Source organism: Panthera uncia, chromosome D1, assembly GCF_023721935.1.
Source record: "Panthera uncia isolate 11264 chromosome D1, Puncia_PCG_1.0, whole genome shotgun sequence".
Lineage (NCBI taxonomy): Eukaryota > Metazoa > Chordata > Mammalia > Carnivora > Felidae > Panthera > Panthera uncia.
This window is the reverse complement of record NC_064808.1, coordinates 93,396,066-93,415,486: the sequence shown is the minus strand read 5'-3', so window position 1 is coordinate 93,415,486 and position 19,421 is coordinate 93,396,066. Positions and strand designations below refer to the sequence as shown.

The window sequence follows — 19,421 nt, the reverse complement described above, 5'->3', positions numbered from 1 at the left end:
GAATACCTTTTCATGTGCTTATTTGCCATCTGTAAAGCCTCCAGTGACATATCTCTGTGGTTTTTGCCCAATTTTTGATTGGATTGTTTCTTTCCTTACTGTTGAGTTTGAGAGCTATTTATATGCTTGAGATACTACTTTGTTAGATATGTGGTTTGCAAATTTTTTCTATTAGTATGTAGCTTTGTCTTTTTGTTTTTTTCCTGTGAGCTTTCATAGCACAAAAATTTTTAATTTTGATGAGACCCAATTTACCAGTTTTTCCTTTTATGAATTGTGCTGTTAGTGTTAATAACTCTGCCTAGGCATAGATATTGAAGTTTTTCTTGTTTTTTCCTAAAAGTTTTATCGTTTTACATTGTACATTCGAATCTGTCATCCATTTCGAGTTAATTTCAGTGCAAGGTGGGAAGTTTAAGCTGAGGCTCTTTTTTTTTTTTTTTTTTTTTTTTTTACCTCTAGTTGTCCAGTTTTCTAGCACTATTTGTTGAAAAGGCTGCTTGACCCACTGCATTGTTTTGCAGCTTTTTAAAAAAAATCGTGAGAGTGTGTTTGTGTGGGTATATATCTGGGTTTTCTGTTCTGTTCCACTGATTTATGTCTCTTATTATTCCACAGGTACCACACTGTCTTGTAGCTGTATAATTAGCTTTCATATCATATAGAATGATTCTTCCCACTTTATTCTTCAAGAGTATTTTAGTTATTCTAGGACCTTTGCCTTTCTATATAAATTTTAGACTAAGTTTGTCTCTGTCTACAAAAAATCTTGCTGAGATTTTGATGGGAATTTTATTAAACCTGTAGATCAGTTTGGGGAAGATTGACACGTTTACTATATCGGATCTTCCAATGCATGAACACAGTATGTCTCTTCATTTATTTAGGCCTTTTTAATTTCTTCCATTGGCATTTTATAATTTTCAACATACAAGACTTACAAATCTTTTGTTAGATTTACACCTGAGTATTTCATGTCATTTGCAAATATAAAAATTTTATTTATGCCTTTCCAATCTGTATGACCTTTTTCTTTTTCTTGCCTTATTGCAGTGGCTAGAACTTCCAGTACTGTGTTGCATACGAGTGGTAAGAGTGGACATCCTTGCTTTGATCCCAATCTTAGGGAAAAGCATTCAGTCTTTTACCACTAAGTACAATGTTAGCTATGGGATTTTTCATAGATGCTCTTTATCAAGTTGAAGTAGTTTCCCTCTATTTCTAACATGCTGAAAGTTTTTATCATAAATGGATATCAGTTCTTTTCAAATGCTGTTTCTGTGTCAATCTGATTTCTCTTGGTCAGCTTATTGATATGAGAGCTATATTGATTGATTTTCAAATGTTGAACTGGCACTAGATATCTAGAATAAATTCCTCTTTATCATAGTGTATGTTTCTTTTTTTACATTTTTGGATTCGGTTTGCTAATACTTTGTTGAGGATTTTTGTGTTTAAGGTCATAAGAGATATTAGTATGTAGTATGCTTCTTTTAAAAAAATGTATTTTATGTGCTTTTGGTATCAGGGTAACACTGGCTTCATAAAATGAGTTGGTAAGTGTTCCCTTCTCTTCTGTTTTCTGGAAAAGTTGTGTACAATTGGTGTTAATGTTTTTTGTCATTTAAAAATTTTTTTAAATTTTCACTGTAGTAAAATACATATAACAAAATTTGCCATCTTAACTATTTTTTTAATTGTGGTAAAATGTACATAACGTAAAATTTACTACCTTAACCACTTTAAAGTGCAGTTTGGTTGTGTTAAATACATTTCTATTGTTGTACAGCAAATCTCCAGAACATTTTTCAACTTGTAAAACTGAAACTCTATACCCATTAAACATCATCTTCTCATTACCCACTCCTTCTAACCCCTTGCAGTCACCTGTCAATTACTATTCTTTCTGTCCCTATGAATTTGACTATTCTAGATACCTTCTATAAATGAAATCATACAGTATGTTTTTTGTGACTGACTTATTTCACTTAGCCTAATGTCCTCAAGGTTCATCCATGTTGTAGCATGTGACAGGATTTCCTTTTTTTTTTTTTAAGGCTGTATAATATTTTATTGTATGTATATACACATTTTGTTTAACCATTCATCCATCAATAGACATTTGAGTTGCTTCTACCTCATGGCTATTATGAATCATGCTGCTGTGAATATGGATGTGCAGATTTCTCTTTAACACCCAGCTTTATCATTCTTTGAATCCCAGAAATTGGATTGCTGGATCCTATGGTAAACCTCTTTTTAAATTTTTGAAGAACCACCATACTGTTTATTTTCATAGTGATTGTATCATTTTACAGTGACACCAACAGTACACAACAGTTCCAATTTCTCCACTGACCAACACTGATTATTTTGTGTATATGTGTGTAGGTTTGTTTTTTTGTTTTTTTGGGTTTTTTTTTGGAAATAGCCATCCTCATGGGTGTGAGGTGGTGTTTCACTGTTGTTTTGATTTGCATTTCTTTAATTACTAGTGATGTTGAACATCTTTTCATATGCTTGTTGGCCATTTGTATGCCATCTTTGGAAAAATGTCTATTCAAGTCCTTTGCCTATTTTTAAATCATTTTTCTTTCTTATTTTTTGTTATTGAGCTGAAGGAATTCTTTATATATTTTGGATATTAACCCCTTGTCAGATATATGATTTGCAAATATCTTCTCCAATTATGTAAGTTAGCTTTTTCTCTGCTCATTGTATCCCTTGATGCACACAAGTTTTTAAGTTTGAAGTAATCCCATTTGTCTATTTTTGCTTTTGTTGCCTGTACTTTTGGTATAATATCCAAGAAATCATTGCCAAATCCAATGTCAGTGAGACTTTTCCCCTATGTTTTCTTCCTAGCAGTTTTATAGTTTTGGGTTGTACATTTAGGTCTTTGATACATTTTGACTTAATTTTTGTATGTAGTTAAGATGAGGATCCACTCTAACTTTTTTGCATGTGGGTATTCGATTTTCCCAGCACTGTTTGTCCTTTATGTATTGAGTGGTCTTGACAGCTTTATTGGAGATCATTTGACCACATACATGTTGTTTTATTTCTGGCCTGTTTATTCTCTTGCATTGGTCTATATGTCTGTCTTTATGCCAGTAACAAACTGTTTTGATTACTGTAGCTTTGTAATATTTTGAAGTAAGGAAGTGTGAGTGAGTCCTCCAAGTTCATTCTTCCTTTTCAAAATTATTTTGGCTATTCAGGGTCCTTTGATATTCCATATGAATTTGAGGATGATTTTTTTCTTTTTCTGCAAAAAAAAAAAATGCTATTGGAATTTTGATGGAGATTGCATTGAATCTGTATATTACCTTGATTAATATAACATCTTAATAATATTAAATATTTTAATCTGTGAACATGGAATTTTCCCCATTTATTTGTATTTATTTCAGCAATGTTTTGTAGTTTTCAGTGTTATTTTCCTTTTTTTTCCTTTAAATATTTATCTCTTTTTTTAATGTTTATTGATTTTTTAGAGAGCATAAGTGGGGGAGGGACAGAAAGAGAAGGGGGGACAGAGGATCTGAAGCAGGCTCCGCGCTGACAGCAGAGAGCCTGATGTAGGGCTTGAACTCACGAACCATGAGATCGTGACCTGAGCCGAAGTCAGATGCTCAACCGACTGAGCCACCCAGGTACCCTTGTTGTTTTCCTTTTTAAAAAATGCCATTTGGGGGTGCCTGGTGGCTCAGTTGGTTAAGTGTCTGACTTCAGCTCGGGTCATGATCTCATGGTTCATGGGTTCGAGCCCCGTGTTGGGCTCTGTGCTGACAGCTCAGAGCCTGGAGCCTGCTTTGGATTCTGTGTCTCCCTCTCTCTCTGCCCCTCCCCTGCTCATACTCTGTCTCTCTCAAAAATAAATAATAAACATGTTTTATAAAGTGCCATTTTGATTTCTACTACCTTTATTATTTCCTTCCTTTTGCTTGATTTGCTCTTCTTTTTCTAGCTTTTGAGGTAGGTAGGAATGTAGATTATTGATTTGAGGTCTTTCCTAATAAACATTTAGTGCTTGAAATTACACTCACAGCACTGTTGGCATCCCATGTTTTGATGTGTTATATTTTAATTTTCATTCAGCTCTTTGTTTTTAAAAAATTATTTGAGCCTTTCTCTTTGATCTCTAGATTATTTAAAAGTTGAATTTCCAAGTATTTAGGACTTCTGTTACCGATTTCTACTTTGGTTCTCTTATGGTCAGAGAACATACACTAGGTAATACTAATTCTTTTAAATTTGTTAAAGTTAATTTTATGTCCTATCTTGGTGATTATTTCATGTACTTCAAAAAATGTGTATTCTGCTATTGTTGGGCATAAAATTCTATATATGTCAATTGGATACTGATGATTGATTGTTTTGTGCAAATCTCTGTTCTTGCTCATTTTCTGCCTAGTAGTTCTATCATTTCCTGAAAAGAGATGTAGGCACCCCTTTGAGTCTCCTTTCTTTTACTAAACATGATGCATTTGATATTCATCTATCTTGTGTATATCACTAATGAGATCCTTTTTACTGCCCAGTAGTATTCTTTTATATAGATGTAACAGTTTAGTGATTCGTCAACTGAAGTACATTTGGAGTGTTTCCTTTTTTTTTTTTTTTTTTTTAGCAATTTATTAAGAAAGCTGTGATAAATAGCTACAGGTTTCTGTGTGAATACACTTCTTCTCTCTCTTGCATAAATACCCAGAAGTGGAATTGCTGAGTCACATGGAAAGTATATGTTTAACTTGCTAAGCTGTTTTCTAAAGTGGTACACCATTTTGCTTTCCCACTAACTACATGTGAGAGTTCCTATTGTTCCACATCCTTATCATCACTCAGTATTTTCAATTTCTTATTTCTGTTTTGTTTTTGTTCTGTTTTTTGTTTTATTTAATTTTAGCCATTCTAATAGATGTATAGTGGTATCTCATTGTAGTTTTAATTTGCATTTCCCTAATGACCAATGATGTTGAGCATATTCTTAGGAGCTTCTTTGCCATCCAGATACCTTCTTTGGTGAAATGTCTGTTAAAATCTTTTGCCCCTTTTCGTAGTAGGTTTTTTGTTTTCTTATTATTGGATTTTGAGAGTTCTTTATATACACCAGATATACATCCCTTGCCAGATGTGTGTTTGGTACATTTTTTTCTCTCAGTCTGGCTTCTCATTGCATTCCTCAAATACTTTTTTTCAAAAGCAGTAAAGAAAATTTTGAAGACATTCAACTCACTGTTCTTTTTTCCTTTTATTGATCATGCTTTTGGTGTGATATCTAAGAAATTTTTGACTAACCCAAGATCACAGAGATTATCATGTGTGTTTTCTAGACATGTTACAGTTTTAAGTTTTACATTTAAGCTTTTGATTGATTTGAGCTAATTTTTGTATATGGTGTAGAATATGAATTTTTTTGTTTTGTTGAAACTTTGGCATATGAGTGTCAATTGTTCTAGCAGTGGTTATTGACAAGACTATCCCTTCTCTATTGAATTGATTTTATACTTGTGTTGAAAATCAGTCAACCATATAGGTAGACTCTACTCCTGGATTCTCTGTTCTTTTCTATTAATCTATGTGTCTGTCCTTTTTGGTAGTATCACATTGTCTTGATTCCTGTCACTTTATAGTCTTGAAATTCAGGTCATGTTGGTCCTCCAACTTTGATCTTCTTTTCAAAGTATTGTGGCTATGTTAGTTCCTTTGCTTTTTCATATAAATATTAGGATAAGCTTGTTGAATTCTAGGGAAAAAAAAATCTTCTGGGATTTTGACTGTGGTTGTGTGGAATCTTGCAGGACAATTTGAATAGGATTGACATCTTAATAATATTGAGTCTTCCTGTTCATGAACCAGTATATTTCTCCGTGTATGTAAGTCTTACTTGATTTCTTTCAGAAATTGGTGTTTTGTATTTTTCCACATATAGATCCTGCTCATATTTTGTTACATTTATACATAAGGATTTCACGTGTTTTAGTCCTGTTAAAAATAGTATTTTTTATGTTCAATTTTCAATTGTTCATTGCTAGATGTAGAAATACATGTGATTTTTGTATATTGACTTTGTATTCTACAACCTTGCTAAACTTATTAGTTCTAGTAGTTCTTTTATTTAGAATTATTGTAGTAGATTTATTGTAGACAATCATGTTATCTATGAAGTACAGTGTGTATTTTCTTTTCCAATCTATATAACTTTTTAAAATTTTCTTTTTCTATTATTCTTTTTCTGCATCTGCTGAAAAATTTATACAGTTTTTCTCAGTCTGTCCATATAGTGACTTATATTGGCTGATTTTTTAAAATGTTTAACTAGCCTTAAATTCCCAGGATAAATCTCACTTGGTTATAATGATTATCTCCTTTTTATGTTGATGGATTTCATTTGCTAATATTTTGTTGATGATTTTTTGCATCTGTTCACGAGGGATATTGATTTTTAATTGTCTTTTCTTATAATGTCTTTGTCTCATTTAATATTGGGATAGCACTTGCCTCATAAAATGAATTTGTGAGTTATATCTCCTCTTCTCTAAAAGAGTTTGTGTGGCATTAGTATTATTTCTTTCTTAAATATTTTGTAGAATTTTGTCAGTGAAGCCATCTGTGCCTAGTGTTCTTTGCTGGAAGCTTTAACTATGATTTAATTTATTTAAGAGCTATAACTTGATTCAAGTTATATCCTTCTTGAATGAGCTTTGGTAGTTTGTGTCTTTGAAGAAATTAACCTGTTTCATCTTAGTTATTGAATTTATGGGCATAAAGCTGTTCATAATACTCACTTATTATAAACCTTTAAGGTCTGTAGTGTCTGTAGTGATGTTCCTTTGTTCAATCCTGATACTGATATCTTCTTTTCTTGATCAATTTGGCTAGAGGTTTCTCAAATTTGCTCCCCTTAAGATCCAGATTTGAGTTTTATTGGTTTTCTTTTTTCCCCCTGCATTCTATTTCACTGATTTCTGCTAATATCTTTATAATAATTCCTTTCTTCTAGCTTTGGGCTTAATTTGATCATCTTTTTCTAGCTTCGTAAGGTAAAAGCTTATGTCATTGATTTGAGACCTTTCTTTTTTTCTCTTATAAACATTTAATTATATAAATTTTCTTCTAAGCACTGTGTTAACTACATTCTATACATTTTCATATATTGTATTTTCATTTTCATTGAAGTCAGATATTTTTTAATTTCTCTTGTGACTTTCCTTTTCTTACACATAGGTTATTTACAGGTGTGTTGTGTATCTTCCAAATACTTGGGGATTTTTCAGCTATCTTTCTGTTAATGATTTCTAGTTTAATTTCACTGCAGTAAGATAACATACTTTGTATTATTCTGATTCTTTTTAATTAATTGAGATATATTTTTGGCATAGAATATGGTCTGTTTTGGTCAGTACTCCACATGTACTAGAAAAAAATGTGTGTTCTAATGTTGTTGGGAAGTATGTTTTATAAATGTCAGGTCAAGTTTTTAGTAGTATTCATGTCTTTTATGTTTTTAATGATATTCTGTCTGCTTATTCTATCAATTATTGAGAAAGGAGTGTTGTAGTCTCCAACTGTAATTGTGGATTTGTTTTTTTGTACCTTCACTTCTATCCGTTTTTGCTTCATTATCTTGAAGCTGCATTGTTAGGTACATACACACTGAAGATTGTTATGTCTCCCTGTTTGAGTTTACCTCTCCCTATCTAATGGTTTTGCAGTTGTCTCTAACTAGCTTCCCAGCCTCCGGTCCCACGGTAATTGTAGTTAGTACCTGTCTAGTCACCTAGGCAGCAGGTGATTTGATTCAATTCCTGGTGCCAGAGCTGTCTTTTTCATTCTTTTATCTAGACCCTTTGCTCTAAAGAGCATTGGATCTGTAGCAGTTTTTTGCATTCTTATTTTCTGTTCAGCCTTACATCCCTCCAACTCTACCCCTGCTTCATGCAGTGAACCTGGCTTGAGTTCCTCTCTCTCCCATAGAGTACTTTTACTCTCCTTTGACTAACAGGACTTTAGCTCCTGACCGCCACCACCTGCTTTGGGTTTGGGATCCAGTGGTTCTGTGGTTTACTTGTGTGCTTTGCATTTCTTTTCTGTGTCTGGTCCATAGAAATGTCTATTATTTCTGAGGCTAGGCTGCCTTCTTGGAATTCCACCTTTCATATTTTATCCATTTTAAATCTCTATGTTTGGGGCAGAAGTATATTAAAATGTGAATTTATGGAGTCATTTTGATCAAAGTCCTAATCATGTTGATAAATGTAGATCAAAATAATTCTTTTAACTGCTGTATCATATTCTATTGTATGGATAGGCCACACTCTGTTTATCCAATCACTAAGTTATTTGACAGCACTTGAGTTTAATAGTGAGTTGAAACAAATTCTATGACTTAAGCCTTGATGAAATGTACTTAGTATGAAAAATACTAAGTTCAGCTCAAGTACTTTGCCATGTGTGAGAGGTGAGGGTAAATAATCCTAGAGGTAGGTAGAATACAGAAGCTTGAAGAAGACCAGTGAGAAAACCTCTGTGGCTTACACTAAGTAAGAGAATGAGATCTGACATGGAAGATCATAAAGAGAAAAGGGAAGAGCTTCCAGGAAGGAATCTTGAGAACTACCTGAGTGTAGATGGTCGAAAGGAACAAGAACCCCTAAAAAGAGATTGAAAAGCGGCATTTGATATACGGAAAGGAGAAGAGAATTTCCAGAACAGTATTTTTCTAGCAAACCATAAAAGTGGTGAGAATTAAGACAGAATGACAGTCCGAGAACAAGACCTGAGCGCTATCTTCCACCCTTCCGTCAGAGCTATTAGACCTTGGGTTCACAAACTGCCCCAATTACTGTATCTGTAAAATGCATACTAGAAGATCTCTAAGATCCTTTTTGTGTCTAACATGCGATGTTTGTGTGTTTAATAAATAGAATATCAGTGACCTTGAGAAGACTGTTTTAGTGGTGTGTGAAAGCTCAGTTGTAGAATTGAGATTTCTACATATGCCATGATGTGATACCATATCAAAATGAGAGATAGCATAGTATAGCAAGAGAGATTAAATGCCAGCAATCAGATGTTTGGAATTTACTTTGAGTCCATAATGCCTTAGGAAACAGAGTAAACTAAATTAATGTATTTCTTCTAGTTATTAAGTGATTTGGTTAAACCAAGCAAACCATCAGAGATTTTTCATGTATTATATGTCACATTTCCTTAAAGAGAGGATTAGGGATTTATTTTAGAGTAAGATAGCTTTATTGAAAATAAAGATTCCAGGGGCACCTGGGTGGCTCAGTCAGTTAAGCGTCTGACTCGTGATTTCGGTTCAGGTTATGATCTCACACGTTTGTAGGATCAAGCCCCGCTTTGGGCTCTCCACTGATGGCCTGGGGCCTGCTTGGGATTCTCTCTCTCTGCCCTTCCCCAACGTCTCTCTTCCTCTCTCTCTCTCTCTCAAAATAAATAAACATTTTTAAAAAAGAACTCCTGAACAGAAGTATAGTATATATTACATTTTAGCATTTGATTATTACAGTACACCCTTGTCAATAATATCTTTCAAGGTGGGTTTATGGCATTTTGCCCACTTCAGAAGTGAGACTTATAATGTACTGATTGATTGAGAATATTAATATAAATTGAGATTATTTGTTTTGAAGAATACTTAGTCATCAGAAACCATTTACCTCTTAAGACTATAGCTGTGGGGCCAGTGCTGAGAAAAGCTCAGATAATACCAAGTTCGCAGCTGTAGGTCAGTTTGGATGGACTGTTGAATAGTGAATAAAATACCTGAACTGGAAGACTAGGAAGAAACTGGGATCTGAAATTTACTGGGCATTTTGTAAGATCACAATTTTTTTTTATATTTACTGATTTTTTTTCCCTGCTTAAAGAGAATCCAAAATAAGAAAATGGGGATTAAACATATTCTCTTAAAATCATACTTGTTACATATGTAACCTTTAGGGGAGCATATTTAAGATGTGTACTGAGTCACAACTCTGATACTTTTCCTTCATTTTTATAGAATAAAGAGTGAATGTGTTAGAGCCCATATCAAAACTTCCATCCATGTGCAAAAGTCTAAATTTTAAGAGTTAAACAAGTGGGAAGGCAGGTGCAGAAGTGGTAATGTTGATGGCAAAAAATAAGTTTGGAAGGTTATAAAGCAACCAGATAATGAAGGGCCTTTTATAGTCACTCAGTTTTCTATTGCTGCTGTAACAATTTACCCTAAACTTAGTGGCTTAAAACAACATCTGTTTGTTATGTCACAGTATCTGTGCGTCAGAGGTGTGGGCATGGTGTGGCCTAACCGGCTTCTCTGCTTAGCATCTCACAGGCCAAAATCAAGGGGTTAGCAGGGCTGTGTTTGTTGTTGGGAGCTCTGGAGAAGAATCCCCTTTCAGGCTCATTCAGGATGGTGGCGGAATTATGTTCCTTCTCATCCTTTACACGTGGCCACCTTCATCTTCAAGCCAGCCGTGGTATATCAGGTTCTCTCATGCTTGGAATCTCTCTTGATTTCCTCTTCTGCTGCTGCCTGGAGAAAGTTTGCTGCTTTTAACAGCTCATATGATTAGTTTAGGTCCAGTGAGTGAATCTCTCTGTCTTACGGTCAACAGTACCATATGACATAATATAATCTTGAGAATAGCACTCAAGGGGATGAAGATTGTGGGGGCCAAAATTGTGCCTTCCACAATCACAATAAAGAGTTCAGGCTTTTTTCTTAAGGGCTTTATGTGATTTTCAGTAGAGGAGTGATGTGGTCACGTTTGTGTTTTATAACAATCGCTTTGGCTGTAACGTAGACAAGAGTCAGTTTGGGGCCACCGTGAAGTTATGGGAAACCATTTGAAGGAGTGTCGTTTGAGATTCAGTTATAGGTAACAGAAATCATGCTAGCTATGTTCAGAAGAAAGGACTTAAAACAGGGAATAAAGTGCTTACAAACATTTTGGAGATGGCTGCGTCCCTAGGATTACCTTTAGAATGTTGCCACAGACTGGCCCCCCAATGGCACTGCTGCCTCTGGTGGAGTCAGACAAGGAGAAGCTCACAAAACTGCTGTCCCTGGTGGTGGATCACAGCACCTTAGCTGATCTGGGGATCAGCAAACTGCTGCCGGGGATGTTGACCCTGGGAATGCAGGGAATGCAGGGAACTGCCATTTGGTAATAGGGAGCCTGTGCCCAAACTGTTCTCATAGCATCTGCTAGATCCATGATCTGTGTCTCCAGGACTGTTGAGTGTAACTGATAGAAACTGAAGCTCACCTGCAAAGATATGTGGGAAATGTAGTTTTTAGCTTTCCAGTCTTGGCAATCCAGGAGGAAGGCATTCCAGAGGAGGTTGAAGCACATGCTGAGAAAGCTCGTCCACAGAAAGCTCTAGCAATCCAGGTTATTAATGATAATGGCTTGAATTTACAAGGCAAGTGGGCAAGAGAGATGCAGATAGATTCGTGAAACGTTTAGGAGTAGGATTGATAGATCATGGCAATTGATGGAATGGGGGTTGGGGGGAGGCGGGGAGGGATAGGAAGGAATCAGGATGACTGTCCAGTTACTGGCTAGGATGAGTAGGTAGTTTCTGGTGCCATTTACTGACATAAGAAAGACCAAAAGAAAGATGGTTAGCAGTGACAATGGATTATTTCTGGATTTTGAGAAAACTGTAGGACCTTAGAATGTCCTAATTTATAGGTCATTTAATTGGTAGATAGACTTGGCCTGTTGTGGCAAGTAGGCTAGTTTCTGCCTGTGGGTCATACTTTTGTGTACAAATATGTTTATGGGTGAGATTAACTCAGTTGGCTCTAGTGTCAGGTATAAATAACTCTAAGATTATATAATTATTATTTTAAGTTTTAGTTTTAATATTTAAATATGTTTAGAGCTTACTGCTAGCTATTTAATTTCATTGTTGAGCAGTGTTTTTCAGAAGAACTCACGGGTGCCCTATTCCCTGAGTTCTTCTTGTTGTAGAATAATTGCCTCCTTTTTTTTTTTTTTTAATGTTATTTATTTATTTTTGAGAGAGGGAGAGAAAGAGAGAACAGGGGAGGGGCAGAGAGAGAATCCCAAGCAGGCTCTGTGCTGTCAGCGCAGAGCCCAACACGAGGCTTGAACTCGCAAACTGTGAGATCATGACCTGAACTGAAATCAAGAGTCAGATGCTTAACTGACTGAGCCTCCCAGGCGCCCCCAGAATAATTGCCTTTTAAGTGTATTTCTGAACAAAACTTGGCAAGGTATATTATCCCTGGGTCATGCTTTCTAATACATTTACTTGGTGAGCTTTGGCATTGTTTTGCTCCTCCATTTGTCTCATTTGCTCTGCAGTTTTTCTTTTCAGCTCATTCTGCTGTCCATCATTTGTCTTTGAGGTCGTGTTTTATCATATTCATGCATTTATTAAGTTCCAGGCCACTTTCCTTTGATTATGTTTTCTTTCCGGTTGAGTCCTGCCTCTGCCTTTTACTTACTTTGTGTTTCTTTCTTTTCTACCTTTTGCTATGGGATGCATTTAGTTGCCATTTTGTGTCTTCTCACTTAGGCTTAAAAGTGGGCACCTCTCTCCAGACCATCTCTTTACTGAAATATAGTATAAGCAAACTCTCCTTGACCCCTTCACCATTGTTCCGTCCCTCCTAGACAGAGTTTGGGAGTGAGAGTGAGGTATTACGATTCTACTTTTCTATAGTCTGAAGGGAAAACATCTCTGGAGTTGGGTTTAGCTTTTATTTGGCCTCTTGGGTTCTGCTATCTTTTCTGAGATTTTGCTCAATTATCATAGCCTTGTTTCACTTGTTTGAAGTCATATATGAAGAGATGGGGGTCGGGAAAGATAACCTTGGAGTTTGAATCATTTCACTTTTTCAGTTTGGAGCCTGGGAAAATTTCAGGGCCTGGTAGTTTCGCTTTTTGTTTGTTTGAGCTTGTTTTGTTCTGTTCTGTCCTGTTTCCCTTTGCTAAGATCTTGACATGCCGGCAGTGGGGTGTAGAGGCTTCTGGTCCCCGCGGTGTTTCCTCAGTCTTTCTCCTGGCTGGCTCCTCATCCCTTCAGCCCAATTTTCTGTAAATTGGGGAGTGTTAGCTCAGGATTTTCCTCTTTACTTTCTTTCTCCGTAATGGACTCTGAGGGTTGGGTTAGAATCTTTGCTAGCAGAACCACATAGTCTACGGCTGCGGTTCCTTTCTGAAGGGCTATCCCGGTAAGGTTACTCCCTCTCTCCTTTTGTTAGTTGTTGCTGGTGATATTCTTACCCTTTTAAAAAAAAAATACCGTTTTTGACACAAGTTCTAGGAGAGAAGATTCTGTAAACTGTCTCATCATACCACCATCTTTTCCAAGAAGTTCTACCTAGATTTCAAGTATTTATTTTCTAAAGGGTGTGTATGGTTTGACACTGTAAATTCCAGAATAGAAATGTAATGTTGACATTTTTTATTTGTATATAAACTTAGAATTCACAAAGTACTCACTCATCTATTATTTTATATAATTCTCTTGACTGTTTTATAAGGTAGGAAGGGCAGACTTTTTATCCCAGTTTTACTAATACGGAAACTGAGATCCAAAGGGATTGAGTCGGTAAGTCACATAGCTAATTATAAGATGGAGTCAGGATTCTGAAGTTAGATCTGCTGACTGCAAAGCCAGTACTATTTTACCATAACCTGTTACTCCCTTTGATGAAAATGATTACCTCCATCCCTAATCACAGGCGTCTGCCTCTGTCTTTAATGTTCCTACCAACCTATAACATTGATGTAACTGAGTTAAAGCCAGAAGGAGGAACCGGGGAGGTGGGGGAATAATCTTACGTGCCCATTGTACTTTGATCGCGAACTAACGTCAGTGTCTTGGTTATAATAAAGCCGATATCAGGTTTTTTCATCATTTTTTCCTTCTCTGATTTGTAGGAACTGCTCAGCTTCCTCAGTAAAATCAGACCCAGATTCTCTAAGGCTGGCAGTAGAGACAGGATCTTCCACATAGGAAACTTGACTTTGCGGGCCCTGCTCTCACCTCTGTAACTCACCTTCCTCGTAGCAGCTTTTGCCATTTCTTCCCACCTTGATCAAGGAACTTCTATTGCTCATTTGCCATTTGCCACTTTTTCACGAGAATGTATTCTGGAGTCTTCCACAAGTTCCTTGTACTGCAGCCAACGAGACCAGGCTGGAACATTCAAACAAGGCATCACTGAAAAAGCTAGATTAATAGCTCACATACAACTCGACTGTTGTTGTTGTTGTTGTTGTTGTTGTTGTTGTTTGTAAGTCATCTTCTCTGGTGGCGAGAAGCCAGCCTGCTTCCACCTTCCCATCTGTTACCAAGGAACATGTGCTTAGATGTCTGCCCTTTTTGATGATGCGTCCAAGTAAGCAAGTTTTACAGAGTGGTTAGACATCGCTCTGAAATTCCGGGAGTGTCTACTTTTCTCGGTTCTCCTTTCCTCTGTAAGTCTCTCCGTAAATAATGATTAACAGCAGGCATGCTGACCATCTTTAGGACAGACTCTTCTATCCACAACAATGTGGTTTTACTGTAGCCTCAAGAGGGCAACCGTATCAGATCACAGATGATGCAAATAATTTGTCAGGTAGCTCCATGGAGATCATGTTAGAATAGGGTGGTGGCAGTGCAGTTTACTCGTAGTTCTGAAAAAGTCCGTGGTCCATGTGCTAGCGGCTTGAGCTGACACTGTCTTTTTATCCTTCTAGGTATCATGAACTGATTACAAAATATGGGAAGTTGGAGCCTTTGGCAGAAGTGGACCTAAGACCCCAGAGCAGCGCGAAAGTAGAAGTCCACTTCAACGATCAGGTGGAAGAAATGAGCATTCGTCTGGACCAAACAGTTGCAGAACTAAAGAAACAATTAAAAACTCTAGTGCAGTTACCCACGAGCAACATGCTTCTCTACTATTTTGACCACGAAGCACCCTTTGGCCCAGAGGAAATGAAGTACAGCTCTCGCGCATTGCATTCTTTTGGCATTAGGGATGGAGATAAAATTTATGTGGAATCCAAAACAAAATAACCTCTACCAGCCTTGTAAAAACACATACATAAGGACTTCTTGCAGGGCATTTGTTCCCAATGGTTTTCTTTAGGAGGGAGAAGGTTGTTTTCGTTTCGTTTCGTTTTGTTTTGTTTTGTTTCAGTTTCAGGGGGGTTTTGTATATTTTTCCCCCTAGGATGGGTAGGGGACTGTTTTTGGTATTTTCTACCACAGATTTCTTCAGCTCAGCCAGCAGAATTGGCCACATCTCCAGTCCGCCCGCCCTCCCTCACGAAAGATGACCAGGAAGCCGCCGTGTCCGTACCGTGTTCACTGGGACGTGTCTGCCGCGTGGTCGTCCCGACCGCTTCGGGGTACTTGTGGAAAGAGCACGAACAGTGTGTCCCCCGCAGGAGGGTAACTTGACTATTTAAATCCGGAGCAGGGATCTTTCCAGGAAGGGCCAGCATTTCTCTCCCCCCGTTCTTCCGCGTTCCCTCGTTCTCCCTCCTTTCCTGTTGTGGTTCAGTTTTTCACTTTGACTAGCGTCAGCCCCTGTTTACCTAGTAGCTTCATTCTGTCTATAAGTAACTTCTCATTTCTCAGTGTGGGCGGGGTTTTTTCTTCATTTCTCCCTTTTGAAACAGTTTCGTGTTTTAAGCATTTTTCAACCTGATCCTGATCTCAGGTACTCAGTTAGCACCTATAACTCTGTTAGGATCTGGAAGAGGAGCAGACGGAGAGTTAAAACTCCAGGAAAACTTCCTGTTCGGCAGCACAGGCAGAGCAGCCTGGTCTCTGTGTGTAGCGGTGTCCACGTGGGTGTTCGGGTGTTCGCGTGTTCGCACACACTGTATCAACCCTCACGTCCATAGTATGAAATATGTCGCATTCCCGAGCATTCCCCAGTTCGAATGTATTTCCTCATATCTAGCTATCTTTTTCCTGACCTTAAACTACTGGGACCAGAGGCCTGACTTTAGGAAGGACCCAAAAAAGTAATGGATGTACGTGCCAGGAGAGGTGAGAATTAGCTAACAGACGATCTGTGGCGTGTGTGAGGGAGCATCGCAGGAGAAAAGTCAGGTCGTACAGGAGAAAGAGAGTGTCGTGGCTTTCCTGCCTGTGTCGTCATTTGAAGTCCTTGCTCTTGCACTTTGCGTCAAAAGTGGGGAATTTTAATCAAAGGGAGTTTTGATTCCCAGTTCTTCCCTGGGATTTTGTGACGTCGTAATTGAACGGTTCTTTTTGTTTCACGTTTCAACTTAGTCGCCCCTACTGAAGAACAACTCTGCCTAATCTATGAGTAAAGTCTAAGTGTCAAAACTCCAGAATTGCCTCCAAGTCATATTTTTTGCAGAAGCATATTTAAAGCACTTTTCTTGAAAAGCTGGTTCCTCGCCTGCTCTGAAATCTTTGTGTTTGTTCTTGTAGTCCTTTGTTAATCAGTGTACTCCCTTTCTTTAATGTATGTCTTTCTTGGTCCACCATGTTTACACTTGGGAGACTTGAGGAAGGCTTAGCATAACTAAGGGCAGGAGATGCGCACATAAAAAAGAAGGTATGTTCTTTTTCGAAGAATGTAATCATTATCTGATTGCATTTGACTTTTTGACCTTTGTTATAGGATTCCACCGCTCCTACAAATTCTTTAATTTCGTAAGAAATTTTTAGATGACTCTTATAAAATCCTTCACATCTGCAGAGTTGTGACTCTTATTGCTACTTTAAATTTTTTTCCTATGCCATAACAGCAGATGTTTATTCTCTCAATGCACTTCAGGTTCAGTGTCTGTAAAGCCTCTGACCCAGGCCTACTGAGTCAAATCTACGTTCACTGTAACATTAAAGGTGGAAACCAAAGGGTTTGAGAAAGATGAATGAAGCCCATCCTCCTGCTGCAAGACTCTATCTTTCAAAATCAGAAGAATGAGCAATGGAGATCGGGGCTGGGTATAAACAAGAATAATTATTTTGCAGTCACATTTTCCTGACAGATTTTTGGAAGTGGGGAAAAAAGCGTGGCAACAGTGTCATGAAGACAAAAACTGTGGGTGCTTTGTGTATGTGTGCATGAGTGCCGACGAGTTTGAAAGAGAAACCGTGTAATGGAGCCCATTGCTTTCGTCAGCCTGGGAGACAGATGCACTCTTATTTTTTGAGGTTCTATGACCCCTGACTGTCCCGCAGCAGAAGGCAGAGCAAACACTTCTGTTATGCTTTAATCATAAGTGGAATGGTCACAACTAATGAGCTATTTTATATATGACAAAGTTTTATGAAACGCTTTTTTACTATTAGAGACCTGTTCCTTCTGTTACGACAGAACACAGCGTACGTCAACTGCAGGCATAATTCCCCTATTATACAGTTGCATGTCAGGGGAACTTCTCATCTAATGCAGTGGATGTGGGTATTTTTAGGGCATTGTAATTGATGGTTTTAATAATTGCTGAATACTTTTTGATTGAGATGAAATCTATCACAATTCCTGGTCTTTTAGAGCTACAGAACAGAAGTAAAAGAGAGAAGCTATTTGAGCATGTGTACCTGTAGATTTATTTGGGGGGCTGAGCAAAGATGCTGCTTTTGAAATAAAATTGGTGCTGTGTAGACACTTGTAACCAAAATTATTTTTGTAACAGGCCGGAAAGGAGACAAGAGACCATGGACCTTTGAGCCTAAATGTTATGCATAATTGATTGCTGCAGCTTATGTATTTTAATATTGACTTCCTCCATCCACATGCAGTGAGAGCATATTATTGGCATTTATGAGGCAAAATGCTGTCAGAGCCAGTGTTACAGATATGTTGCTGCAGGCGCAGTGTATAGGACATACCTGTCCTCAACTAGAAATTCTTTTCAGTTACGAAAGGGGAAAGGAAGCCAGATCAAAACCAAGGGGTCCTCCGTGCTCACACGTAGCTGCTGAGGCCACAACAGAGATCAGTTTTCTTTTTAATTGAATTGTTGAAATATCCCAGACTGCTTTAAAGGAGAAAAAAAGCTGAGCCCAGTGTCTTTCATTATTATAACATTTTCTATTGTTTCTGCCACCATATCCGTAAACACATAAGAAAGCAACGGAAATCCCACACCTTGTTTCTTTTAAGAGCTTTTGGTGGAAATAAGCCCGAAACATGAGCTACGTGTGACAGAGCCGCATGTCATGATGCTATGTTTTAAAATTTTGTTCGCTTAACAAAATGAAACGTCACCAGATGTTTCAGCTGTGTTGCCGAGTAAGCAGTGCGCCAGCCAGAGGACCTTTGTTGCACAGGGATCTGACCCCCACTCAGGGCTCGCTGGTGATAGCTTTTACCAGTGCACGTGTGTGTGTGTGTGTGTGTGTGTGTGTGTATGTGTGTGTGTGTGTGTGTGACTTGACCTCTGCGAAGTGCTAGGCTCTAGGGCACATAAAACAGGAGTACAAAATAATAGATTGTTCTCAGCGATGCCACTGCTGTTTATGAATTTGATTTTTCCCTCCGTTTCATGTTAGCTTGAAGACACAAACAACCTGCGTTCAAGTACACCCAGAAGCTGTCTGTGTTACCAGATGTGTTGTGAACACTCTGTTTCTCATAGGTGCTTCCATAATATAACATGTCCATTGTAGTGACGGAGAGGGACGGGGCTCTCCCAGGCTCCTTCCTCACTTGCCAGTTGTCTCCTGCAGCTAATGGAAATATATATTTTATTTTAGAATATAATTTAAACATGAAGGTCTATTCTTTGCACTTTTTATTAATACATATATAGAGAGATAATCTTTAAAAAAATTAAAAATCCAAGTCTACTTTCTCTTTGTGTTCTGATTTTTTTTCTGGAGTTTGGGGTCAAGATACGTGTTCATTTTTATACAACCCAAAATTGACATCACTGCTGTGGTCGAGTCCTCTGGGGAACTGGTGGAAGCTGGGAAGAATTTGACCATTTTAACAGATTTCATTGGGATTTTGCCAGTTGTAAATGGAAACCGCAAAAGAGAGATTCATAGGAAGTGTGTTTATACTTCTAGCATGTTCTTGACACTCCCTCTTTATCCTTTTAAGGATAAAGACCTCCCTTGGAGATATTTGGCATCCTCTAAGAATGAAAACCTCATTTTGGTGCACGAAAAATTTACGACATTTTTTCAAGTGACGCTCTTTGCCTTTAGAAAATAATTTTCTGTAAGAATCAGGGTTTTGGACCCTTGAACCCTACCCACTTACCACTAATTTCTGGGTGAGCTGTAATGAGTTAACCTTATATCAAAGAATGAAGGCCCAAGAAGTGTGCTATATTTCTGTATTGAGAAGATGGGGTCCATTCGCTTCTCTCTCAGTACCCCAGAAGCACGTGAGTATCGTGATCTGTTTAAATATTTCTACCTCTTTTTCAGATTTCAAAGAA

The 19,421-nt window shown here is 37.6% G+C and overlaps 1 protein-coding gene across 5 annotated transcripts in view; it reads left to right on the top strand.

The window, feature by feature from the left end:
- TBCEL (tubulin folding cofactor E like) overlaps positions 1 to 16,521 on the top strand; it is a 75,425-nt gene extending 58,904 nt beyond the window's left edge. For all 5 annotated transcript variants that reach the window (XM_049620919.1, XM_049620895.1, XM_049620909.1 and 2 more), the window contains one exon: positions 14,742 to 16,521. In XM_049620919.1, the coding sequence (XP_049476876.1) occupies positions 14,742 to 15,060 (319 nt within the window). In that variant the 3' untranslated portion in view covers positions 15,061 to 16,521. The remainder of the gene's footprint in view (positions 1 to 14,741) is intronic.
- Positions 16,522 to 19,421: the final 2,900 nt, after the last annotated feature.